Raw genomic sequence first — 13,326 nt, forward strand, 5'->3', positions numbered from 1 at the left:
TTGATTGCATTGACACCAGTGCTTGACTGGACGAAAGGCAAAGTCGGCCTGGGTGGAATTTGAGCACAGAAGGTAAAATCAGAAGATATGCTGCTAAGCATTTTGAATTACAGGTGCAACTCATTTTTACCAGCTGAGTGGACTGGAGCAATGTGAAATAAAGTGTCAATGCACCACCAGTTTTTGAACTCATGACCTTAAGATTGTGAGCCAAATACTCTAATCACTAAAACACACATCTTCACAAGATCTTTATATTCAAACAAAAACAAATAAAAATAAAAAATAAAACCAACAAGTCTCTTGATTACGAGATTTCTTATTTTTAAAAAAAATTTTATTTTTTCCTCTTTATGTCCCCACCCCATCAATTCCAATCCCCCACTATTGTTTTTGTTATACATTTTTTTGTTGTTATGTTTTTCTTGGATCAATTTTGTACAATTTCATACTCCTCACTTCCATTTTGTATTTGATTTTCTTATTTTTTTTTCAACCAAACCTTTCCCTCAATTTTTTCTATTTAAAATCTTTCATCAACCACATTTTTCCCTCTTCGTTCACCCTCTTGTCCCCGTCATCTATACCATACATTCATTATTCCGGCTAAAAAAAATGTTTTTTTTTCAATTGTTTTCTTCACTTTTTGTTATTTTTTAAGCAGATAAAATTATTTGTTTACAAAAAAGTAATAATAATAATAATTTCTAATGTAGGCACAAGGCCACAAATTTGGGGGAGGGGTTATGAGGTGTTAGTCAATTAAAATGCCCCCAGTATTGACAGGTACTTTATTTTACCAACCCCAGAAGGATGAAAGGTGAAGTTTATCTTAGTGAGATAATAATAGTATAATAGTAATAATAATAACAATAAAAATAACAATAATAATCTTTACATTTGTCAGTTTTTTTGTTTTTTTCATTTAGTTTTGTTGTTCATATAATTGTTGTAGTTATTTCTGTAATTGTTATGCATGTGTATATGTCTGTGTATGTATGTGTTTTTTTGTACCAATGAGAAATGAGCGTGTGATCAATGAATATGTATGTATATATCTTTTACAAGTGTGTGTATGTGTGCATGCGTGCAACATGCATGTGTAAGAAATGTGTGTGTATATATGAGTTCCTTGTGCATGAATGTGTGTGTCAAATTTTATGATGGAAAAATTATATATGTATGTAGACATACATATATACACACACTTACACACATATCTCTATATATATATATATATATATACATATATATATATATATATAGATATATATATATAAACAACAAAACAGCAGTAATCAGATGTAATAGTAGTAGTAGTTGTAATAGTTATAAGAGTAGTAGTAGTTAGGCTCAACACTAGGCTTCCATGGCCCCAACGGAAGGATTAAGGAACTCCCCCCAAAATACATATAAAGCCTTGGAAGTTGATGTTTGGTGGAGGGGGTGTTGGTGGTGTTCCTTTGCCGCCTCAAGCATAGAATTCCTTGTCAGGAGCCTTTGTATAGGAGTAGTTGCTCTTGGTTGGCTCATCCAGTGGGTAGCTGCCCTCATCCTTCTTGCGCATCCGATAGACAATGAACATTGTGAGCAGGATACAGACAAAGAGACCAACAACGGCACCAGCAATGATGGCTAAAACAACAGAATAGACAATAAAGTTTATAATTTTAATCAGCAGAAATTACAAAGAAACTGAGGGTTATGAGTTTTGTGCATGGCACTTATTAAATAGGTTTCAAATTGGGAGTACGTCTTTTATAAAGACTATCTTAAAATGGTAAATATAATTATCTTGGGATTCTTCTAGAAAGAATTAGATAAAATTAGATTTTCACAAGAATAAGGCTTATTTTTCAAATAGTCTGCCAGTTAAGCAGTTCAATAAATGAATAAATAAAATAACATAAAAATAAGGTCTCTAAGGCTACAAGTTCTAACATTAAAGAGATTCAAACTATATAATTTAACTTCTGTGACCATATTTTATGTAATATGGGGTTCATTTAATTATAAAGAATTTGTAGTGATTTAGTAGAATAATAAACTTTCATTAATTAGGTTGGTGTTGGGAATAATTTTAACTTAAAAAGTTCTTAATTATGATGGAAGATATAAATTTAGCCTTAGCAATTAACTCAAGTTGGCCCATACTGACAACTGGTAACCAGATGATATAACATGAAATATCTAATGAGAGATGAGGAAAGAGGAAGATAATGGGAGGTGTCCTGAAAGCAAGGTTTAATTTTAGACACTAAAAGGCTTAGCTAAAGATGTTTTAACTCACCTGCCATGATACCTGGTTCTTCTGTGGCACTTTCATTTGGTCTGGGTTCATGTATCAGACCATCATCATTTGGAGCTGAAGACATCTCACTTGATGCTGTTGGGAGAGAAGGTGAGGAAAAAAGAAATTAAGTAGGTAATATGTTTGGTTAATAGTGGAGGATGATAATGAGGGAGGCTGATTCATTAGTTGCCTGTGGAAAAGAAAGTAAGCTGATTGATTGACAAAACTGGGCAACTGTGAAGAGGAATGAATAGAGATATATGTATGGAATGACAGTGGATAGCTGAATAATCAGCATTTGATTGGTTTAGCTATGTAGAGACTTGAATTGAGTGAACTATGTAGAAAAGCAACTTGATTTGGTGTTACGTATGCAGATGTTAAAACATTGCTATCATGTTGCTACCTAACAGGTGGACTTGGCAACAATGGCTAGAATGAGATGTACATGGAAGTGCTTTCAGAAACTGAATGGTGTGATAAGTGCTGTAAATTATGGGAGTGAGATATGGATGTCACAAAAAGAAATGGGATAAAATGACTGGTCATGTCCTAAGGAAAGATGAAAGAGAGGAAGGGGAAGAATGAGAAAAACTTAGCTAAAGATGACTAAAGAGAAAATGAGGTTGGTGAGTGCAGTGATGAAAATAGAGTAAAATGGTGAAAACTGGCATGGTCCTGCAAGTATAACCTCTGTTTTGGCATGGAAAATGGTGTTTTAACACTTGTATATAATGTCTAGAAGGATTAGTGAAAACAATCAAATCATTTGTAGGAGCAGATCTCTTCTTTTCTGCTAGGCATGGTGGTGAATATATTACATGAATTATTAGACTTGTGTGAGATCACTCCATCGTTATATATTTCAAAGCTAATATCTAGGATAGTTGTTCCTTACAATACTATTGTAGTCGCTTTGGGTTTGCACACTCCATTGTCCTTAAGGCACAGGCAACACCATGAAGAATTGTTTGACCCGAGTATTAGTTGATTATTGACCGATAATTTATTTTATCAAGCCTGAAAGGATATAAGGCAAAGTGGACAAGATTTGAACTTAGAATTGTAAAGGTATTTCTTCTGGTTCTCTACTTATTTTGCCAATCCACCAGGGAAGATTACATAAGTGAGTGTGAGTGTGTGCATTAGTGTAAGTGTGATTGACAGCGGGAACAGGATATTTTGGGGTGATGCATACATACATGCATAGATATACATGCATGCATTTGTGTGTGTGTGTGTGTGATGTATGTATATAATGTATGTATGAGTGAGTGAGTGCCACTGTAAAAGATTTTATTGTGTGTGTGTAAGAATCTCTTATACTGCTATACTTACAAGTAGAAACTGACGATATACTGATACGGGGAGTTGACAGCTTTGGTTCAACCTGTTTAAAATATGAAAAACATTGAAAAAATAACATCAAAATATCAAAATAATATTGTACATGTAAGAGATAATGGCAGTATCCCTGGCAATAAAACCATATTTAGAAATAAAACCCCCAAGTGTTGGCCAAAGAAAGAAGAGTAGCCATAACTAATTTTTTAGAATATCTAAGACTAATGGAAGAGAAGGAAGTTATCCTTAAACCAGAGATCTGGTCTGCATGCTTGAATCAGAGGAGGACTTCACTAATAGCACATTAGGACCAGGTGTTGTTAAATTCAGTGATGGATTACATCTACAACAAGAATGGCACCTTTAACAGGTTTCCACACAGTTTCTATCTGGAAACTGAATTTCACCCATATGATTTTGACTTTTAGGTTATGGTACCAAGATGCTATGCAATATGATTGACCCTCAAGCTACATGGTTGAGAAAGAAACTTCTTAACCAGACAGTTGACTTTGCACTCAATTAAAGAGAGAGTGACAAAGAGAGAGAAAGAAAAAAAAAAGACCAGCTCTTTCATAATGTGTAAAGCTGTAACTATGGTGTTTATAATATTGTGTCTATACTGTGGACAAGAGATGAATTTCTAAGTGGACAAGAGATGAATTTCTACAACTCTAGGATAAGAATCTATTACAAATAATACATTCACGAACTCTAAATTATCTAATTGGACTGATAATTTGACTGTATTTTATTTCTATAATATTGAGTCGGTGAAAGATTAGTCACTTTAGTCTGATGGATATAGAGCTAGTTCATCTTGGGTAAACATTCATGTAAAGTTATGTATTAGTGTTCACAGAATAAACAAAAGACTAAGAAAAATATATAAATACATTTGGCAAATATCACAATGAAACATAACCCCCCACCTTCACTCCTTTAAAACTGACATTCTAACACCATATTCACCAGGCCATTTACCTTGTAGCTCATGTATTTTACAAAGGAAAATAAAAGGCATCTATTTATTACTGGATATCAATTTAAATTCCAGAGTTGCTTCTTCTAGCTTTCTTTACCAGAATTACTCATTAAACTAACAGTTCTTTCTCACTACAGGAGTCGTTTTCATTAATTAAAACTATATTGGCTCTTCATTACATTAATTATGTTAACAACAATTAATCACTAATATACAATCTGTTCCTATGAGGACCAAAACCTCACCCCATACAACTGCCATGGAGGATCCAACACCACCCAATACACTTCAGGAAAGAAGAAATCTGGAAGGCACCCAAGAACCTGTAAATTCTACCAGCAGGGCAAATGTTGGCATGGGGAGGACGGCAAAATCTGCCGGTTTGCCCACTCGACACCCTGCCAGAACTTCAGGGGCCTTAAAGAGAAAAGCTTTACTGAGGAAACACAAGAAATGTTTCCCAGGAAAACATTCAGAAAAGAAGTGTGCTCCTCAGATGTTCAGTGCAACGCAGCAGCTAAGCAAGAGTCTTTTTTGTGCATGGCGCAAAGGATTGTCCAGCAGCTAACCTGGCTACACCAAGCACAAAGAAGGAACCTTGCCCACCACTATGCAAGACCACCACAGTCAACAGACACGGGATGGCCTCCCCTAACGCCTACACAGCCGTCACCCCAGTACTTTTACTAAATATTGGGGGCCTGTTCCATCAAAATAAAAACAAAATTTCTTTCCTGAGAGATCTTACTGCATGCAATCAAGCCCTATGCATAGCACTTGTGGAAACTCACCTCAGTCCTGATAGAGAGGATGCAGAAGTACACGTATCAAACTATGCCATACTGCGAACAGACAGAAGGGAAAGGAGCCATGGTGGAGTTGCTGTATACATCCGGGATGACTTCACACCCCAGGTCTTAATGACATACTCAAATTCAGTATGTGACACTCTAATTGTATACATAAGACAACATAATATAGTCATATGCAATACATATTGCTCACCGGATGTTCCAAACCACATAGGCAAGTTTGAAGATTGCCTCACAAGAATTAAAGAAATCCTCATGAATCTGGAACACCACGTGACCATACTTATGGGTGATTTCAACTTCCCCAACATCAAATGGCCTGAATGTCTCATACTCTCAGGAATGACTCATTGCAAGCAAGCACAGGTGGAGTCCCTGCTCAACCTCACCAATGCCCTATTCATGGAGCAAGCTGTACTCAGACCAACTAGGGAATAACATTCTGGATCTATGCTTCCCGAACAATATGGACATCATTCATGATGTGAAAGTGACACCGACATTAGTCTCGGATCACAACATAATAGAGCTGTCTATGTTTGGACCGAAAGTAACCAGAGACATACAGCCTAAAGGTGGCACCCAAAGGCTCTCCAATCTGAACTTCCACAAAGCAGATTGGAAATCGATCCAAAAAGAGATCCTCAGAGAGGACTGGCCAAAATGTCTCTCCACACCAGACATTGACATGAATCTAGAATGTTTCATGTCTTCTGTGCAAGCCACATGCCAGAAATATGTCCCAGAGCACAAGGCCAAAACAAATAGGAGCAAGATTCCAAGAGAGAGGAAGATCCTTGTGAGACGACGGATGAAGGTTGAAAATTGACTCAACCAACATCCCAAAAGTAGCGAAACGTCCCGCCTAAAAACAACGCTGATGGAGATTGAAAAAAGGCTGCAACAATCCTATGTGAGGGAGAAAGCAGACAAAGAAGCTTGGGTTATAAAAAACATTAAATCAGACCCAAAGGCCTTCTTTCATTACACGAAAGAAACAGCCTCAGTACACTACAAGATAAAACCCCTCCTCCAAAAGGATGGCTCCCTCACTGACAGTCCAAAAGTGTCTTTACCACCCCATTGTAACAGACAAGTGAACGAATCAGTGGACTTCTTTGCCGCCTCACCTATAACCAGCGAGGCAGTTACAATGGAATACATTGACATTAGCGAAGATGATATACTACTAGCCATAGATGAAGTGGACACAAACTCAACTGCTGGTTCTGATGGTTTCCCAGCAATCCTCCTCAAAGTGTGTAAGCATGCCCTGGCAAAACCCCTCAAAATTCTCTTCCAGAGCTTTCTTACAAATGGCAAACTGCCAAGCAAGCTGAAGGATGGAATAATATGCCCAATACATAAAGGGGGAAGTAGAGCAGATGCCAAAAACTATAGGCCTAGCTCTCTGACTTCACACATCAGCAAAGTCATGGAATGGATAGTCAGAGGGAAACTAATCGCATTCCTTGAGGAAAGTAACTTGCTGAGTGATACCCAGCATGGTTTTCGACCAGGTAGGAGCTGCCTGACCCAGCTCTTACATTATGACTGGGTGTTGAAGCAAATCAAATGTGGACGTAATATATCTTGATTTTGCAAAAGCTTTTGACAAGGTGGATCATGGTATGATATGCCACAAACTGCGTGACCTCAGCATAGCTGGAAAACTTGGAGTGTGTTTACGTGACTTTCTGAAAGTAGTGGTTAATGGAGCCACCTCTATGAACACACAAATAGTAAGCGGTGTTCCACAGGGCACTGTCTTGGTTAATTGCAACAGGAGAAATAGTGATCAATTTGGCTGCTATTTCTAATATTTTCGGTATGTGGTTTTGAGCAACTTGTTGCAATTAACCCTTAATTATAATTATTATAATCCTTACCAAATATGGTCTTTTCCATACTGATAAATCTACTAGGCGAAATTTATTAATTTTATTAAATTAATTATATTCCACCCTTTTTTGCATATTGAATACAATTGCTCCCTTACAAGAAATCTACGAAACTTTGTTTTGTTGGTAATGTTTTTGTAGCTCACGTGGTAATTTTGGAGGGAGATATATTTATTCGCATGTCTGTATAAGTGTAGGAATGCTAGCTGTCTGTTAGATCGTTCAATGTCGCTGGTCGTGCTGGTGTAACGGGTGAGTTTTTCCCCTAGCATTTCTAGATTTATAGGAAATATTATATTGACAAGGAAATGAGCCTTCGGTTCTAATCCAGAAACAATTTGTCTATAATTAATCTATAGGCTAGGATTTCGTTAATTTCTTCCTTTTTTGCCATATACAGGTTACAAATTCTGTTTGTTTGTGGAGACTTTTTATTAGTAGGAGAAATAGTGATCAATTTGGCTGCTATTTCTAATATTTTCGGTATGTGGTTTTGAGCAACTTGTTGCATTTAACCCTTAATTATAATTATTATAATCCTTACCAAATATGGTCTTTTCCATACCGATAAATCTACTAGGTGAAATTTATTAATTTTATTAAATTAATTATATTCCACCCTTTTTTGCATATTGTATATATATATATATAGATGTATGTACGTACATATACATGTATACATATATAGACATATTCATATGCACACACGAACATATATATAATGCAAATAAGTAACAAGGATGTGAAGGTATTAGTGCATTACAGCTATTTCAGGCAGCTCTATTTAACCAAACAATGCAAGCATTACATGATCGATTAAATGAAGACGCCTGAAATGGCTGCAATGCACTAATACCTTCACATCCTTGTTACTTATTTGCTTATACTTTGAACTGTGCACCTAATACTGGACTGACTCGGTGCCTCAACTTAAGTACCAAATTCAACTTAATCTTATATATATATATATATATAATATATATATACACACACACACATGTATGCATGTGAATATATTAGGTATATATAAATAGATGTGTGTATATTTAAAACGGAAAAAATAGATAAAAAGTTACCAGAGTAGCAAAAAAATCACACAAGTAAAAAGGGTGTAACTCCTTGTTTTTAAAGGTAGATACTCTGGCTTTACATGAAATATTTTGTATAATATATATAAATAAATATATGGAGTTAAACACAGGTGTTATTCAAATTCTTTCACTACCAAAACATGTTTTGAAGATATCACTGGTATTGTTCCAAAGGAATAAAATGGTGCAAAACAATGTAATCTTCTCTTAAGGGAAATGAAGAAATGAAACTCGTCAATAAGACATTTTAACAGAATATGATGGATATGTATATGTATGTATATATATATATATATATATATATATATAGGCGCAGGCATGGCTGTGTGCTAAGAAGCTTGCGAGCCAACTACATGGTTCCAGGTTGAGTCTCTTCTACTATAGCCTTGGGCTGATCAAAGTCATGTCAGTGAATTTGGTTAATGAAGTAAGTCCTGTATATATATATATATATAGGCGCAATGGCCTAGTGGTTAGGGCAGCGGACTCGCGGTCGCAGGATCGCGGTTTCGATTCTCAGACCGGGCGTTGTGTGTGTTTATTGAGCGAAAACACCTAAAAGCTCTACGAGGCTCCGGCAGGGGGTGGTGATCCCTGCTGTACTCTTTCACCACAATGGCGGTGCCCCAGCATGGCCACAGCTCAAGAGCTGAAACTGGAAAAACAAAAACAAAACAAATATATATATATATAAATATATATATTATGTATGTATGTGTATTTTTGTCTGTGTTTGTTCCCCACTACCATCATTTACAAACCGATGTTGATGTGTTTATGTCCCCGTAACTTAGAGTTTTAGTAGAAGATATTAATAGAATAAGCACCAAGCTTACAAAGAATAAGTTCAGGGGTTGATTTCTTCAACTAAAAGGCAGTGCTGATGCATGGCCTCACCCAAATGATTGAAAGAAGTAACAGAGTAAAAGAGTAATGTATATGTATGTATCATCATCATCATCATCATCATCATCGTTTAACCTCCGTTCTCCATGCTAGCATGGGTTGGATGGTTCGACCGGAGATCTGGGAAGCCAGAAGGCTGCACCAGGCTCCTGTCTTATCTGGCAATGTTTCTACAGCTGGATGCCCTTCCTAACGCCAACCACTCCGCGAGTGTAGTGGGTGCTTTTTACGTGCCACCCGCACAGGTGCCAGGCGAGGCTGGCAACAGCCACGGTCGGATTGGTGCATTTTACGTGCCACCGGCACGGAAGCCAGTCGGGGCGGAGCTGGCATCGGCCACGATTCGGATAGTGCTTTTTACATACCACCAGTCCAGGGGTCCTGGCATCTGCCAGGTGCCAGTCATAAAATTGGTTCAATTTCAATTTCACTTGCCCCAACATGTCTTCGCAAGCAAAGGGGGTTGGCATCGGTGCCTGTCGTCGGATGAGGTTCGATATCGACTTCGCTTGCCTCAACAGGTCTTTGTGTCCAAGGGAGGAAAGGCATGCATAAGTGGGCTGGGCTCACTTGTCCTGCCTGGTCTTCACATGTACAGCATATTTCCAAAGGTCTTGGTCGCTGGTCATTTCCTCAGTGAGGCCTAAAGTTCGAAGGACGTGCTTCACCACCTCGTCCCAGGTTTTCCTGGGTCTACCTCTTCCACGGGTTCCCTCAACTGCTAGGGATGGGCACTTTTTCACACACCTATCTTCATCCATTCTCGCCACATGACCATACCAGCGCAAACGTCTTTCTTGCACACCACAACTGATGCTTCTTAGGTACAACATTTCTCTCAAGGTACTAACGCTCTGTCGAGTATGTACACTGACATTACACATCCATCGGAGCATACTGGCTTCATTCCTCGCGAGCTTACACATGTCCTCAGCAGTCACGGCCCATGTTTCACTGCCATGTAGCATGGCTGTTCGTACACATGCATCATACAGTCTGCCTTTTACTCTGAGCGAGAGGCCTTTAGTCACCAGCAGAGGTAAGAGCTCCCTAAACTTTGCCCAGGCTATTCTTATTCTAGCAGTTACACTTTCAATGCACCCACCCCCACTACTGACTTGGTCACCTAGATAACGGAAGCTATCAACTACTTCTAGTTTTTTCCCCTGGAAAGTGACGGAAGTTGTTTTCTGCAGATTTTCAGAGGTTAATGCTCCCGAGCATCTGCCACATTCAAAAACTATCTTCCCAGTTAGCCTACCTTTGACATTGCTGCACCTCTTATGTGTCCATAGCTTACACTGGGTACATCTTATAGAGTTTCTACCTACACCTTTTCTACAGATCGAGCAGGGCCATCTTCCTGAAGACATTTGTGGATTGTCTACCTTCCAACTTATTAGTACTTTGGTTTTAGCTAGGTTGACTCTAAGGCCCCTCGATTCTAAACCCTCCTTCCACACCTGGAACTTCTCCTCCAGTTCTGATAGTGACTCAACAATTAGAGCAAGGTAGTCAGCATAGAGGAGCTCCCAGGGGCAACCTGTCTTGAATTCCTCCGTAATTGCCTGGAGGACTATGATAAATAGGAGGGGGCTGAGTACTGAACCCTGGTGAACCCCAACCTCTACTTTGAATTCTTCTGTGTACATGTTGCCAACCCTCACCTTACTTACGGCATCTCTGTACATGGCTTGCACAGTCCTCACCAGCCATTCATCTATCTCTAGTTTCCTCATTGACCACCAGATAAGGGATCGGGGGCCCTGTCAAAGGCTTTCTCCATGTCAACAAAAGCCAGGTACAGGGGCTTATCTTTGGCTAGGTATTTCTCCTGCAGCTGCCTTACCAGGAATATAGCATCAGTGGTACTTTTCCCTGGCATGAACCCAAACTGCATCTCATCTAAACTAACTCTCTCTCTAATTAGTTGGGCTATGACCCTCTCCGTAACCTTCATTACCTGATCCAACAGCTTGATACCTCTGTAATTATTTGTATCTAGGGCGTCACCTTTACCTTTGTAGCAGTTGACTAGTATGCTGCTACACCAGTCATTGGGTATGACTCCTTCGTGTATCACCTGGTTGTCTATATGGGTGACTAGGTTATAGCCGACACTGCCAGATATTTTGAGCATCTCTGCAGTAATTCCTGATGGGCCTGGGGCTTTCCCTGTCTTCATGCTTCTAATTGCTTTAACTACCAAAGAATTTTCAACTCAGATGGCTGGTCCCTCTGTTGGGTTGACATTCGGCAGACTCTCTTTATCCCATTCATTTTCTTTATTCAGCAACCTTTCATAGTGGCATCTCCAAACCTCTCTCTTTGCATCCTCATTTAGCGCAAGTGAACCATCATCCATGCGGACACATTTCTCTCCTACCACATCATGATTCTCTCTCACACACTGTCTTGCAACACGAAATACCTCAAGTCTTTCATCCTCATGGCTCAGAACATCGGCAAATTTTTTCTTATCCGCTTCCCCTCTGGCTAAATAAACCTGTCTCCTAGCTTCCCTTCTGGCTGTCTGATACAATTCCCTGCTAACACCGTTCTTCCAGTCCTTCCAAGCCTGTCTCTTTTGTCTAATAGCCCTGTCAACCACAGTGTTCCACCACCACGTTACTCTGGGTCGAGATGGTACTTTGCTCCATCCACAGATCTAGTCAGTGGCTGTCAGCAGATTGTCCCGTAGAAATCTCCAGTTGTCTTCCACATTAAGTGAAGCTATATCCTCTTCTATTTCGTCAAAGGCTTCGAATAGTATGTCTCTAAATCTCTGTCCATTTGCAGGATCTTTAAGCTTCCAGACCCTTCTCCTCCAAGCTGGTCTTCTTCTGGGCAACCATTTAGCTCTGATCCTGAAGTCGCTGTGTGTGTGTGTGTATATATATATATATATATATATATATATATATATATATATATACATACATACAGGTGTATATACATATGTATATTTATATACATGTGTATATATATATATATAACAATTGCAGCGTGGAAGGTGTTTGTAAGCCATTTAAGAAACACACAAAAGCCATTCGATTCACTTCAACATTTAAGTTTAATTTGTCAAAAAATTTTCGTCGCTAAAATCCGCGACCTGTTCACTGACAAAAATCCGTGCTGCATCTCACGGATTTTTGTCAGTGAACAGGTCGCGGATTTTAGCGACGAAAATATTTGACAAATTAAACTTAAATGTTGAAATGAATCGAACGGCTTTTGTGTGTTTCTTAAATGGCTTACAAACACCTTCCACGCTGCAATTGTTTTCGTTTCAGCACACGATCTCAGATCAAATCACTTACTATGCAAGTACATCTCCGTAATATATATATATATATATATATATATATTATATATATATATATACACATATACACAATAATATGTTACATTACTCGATAGTCAAGATAAAACTCTGAGTTTCAGATGCCGAATTGGAAATCCACAACACCATCTCTTCGGTTATCTGGCTATTTGAAAACGCTATGAAAAAATACCGTTATATAAATGGAAATTACTGTGTTATAACTCTGCTTGCCTGTGTACTTATACATCGCTTGCATTTTTCGTCATAAAAATTATATAAAAATACATTAAAAATATATAAAATCTTCTTGGGACATAACATAGAAAGCATGTTCTATCTGTTTTCTTTAGGGGACCAAAAACGTAACAGAAATTTAGTCACATGTGGGCATGATCTGAAAAGTTCTGTCCTTGTGTTTAGACATGTAGTAGGGTCTAAGCTGCTTTTCCAGATAAGCCATCTCTCCATGTTGCATAGACCGCACCTTCTGGCCAAAATCTTCCATTGTATGTTATAATCGACACTTTTATCTCTTAAAGACCAAATATAATTAGATAATTGTGTCGCTTTTCTTTTGTACCAGTGCCTAAAGCTCAAAGTGTGGTTATTGAACCTGGCCTTGAAATTACCCTCTGTAAGGCCCACGTATTTCTTCGTCGAAACAGTGTC

At 38.4% G+C, this 13,326-nt stretch overlaps 1 protein-coding gene across 1 annotated transcript in view; it reads right to left on the bottom strand.

Annotated features, from left to right (window-relative positions):
• Nucleotides 1-1,298: 1,298 nt before the first annotated feature.
• Nucleotides 1,299-13,326, bottom strand: part of LOC115210817 — a 55,121-nt gene continuing 43,093 nt past the window's right edge. Inside the window, exons 5-7 of the mRNA XM_036502182.1 lie at nucleotides 3,632-3,683; nucleotides 2,291-2,386; nucleotides 1,299-1,635 (exon numbers count right to left, since the gene is read on the bottom strand). Of these exons, the coding sequence (XP_036358075.1) occupies nucleotides 1,472-1,635; nucleotides 2,291-2,386; nucleotides 3,632-3,683 (312 nt within the window). The 3' untranslated portion in view covers nucleotides 1,299-1,471. The remainder of the gene's footprint in view (nucleotides 1,636-2,290; nucleotides 2,387-3,631; nucleotides 3,684-13,326) is intronic.

Source organism: Octopus sinensis, linkage group LG4, assembly GCF_006345805.1.
Source record: "Octopus sinensis linkage group LG4, ASM634580v1, whole genome shotgun sequence".
Taxonomy (NCBI): domain Eukaryota; kingdom Metazoa; phylum Mollusca; class Cephalopoda; order Octopoda; family Octopodidae; genus Octopus; species Octopus sinensis.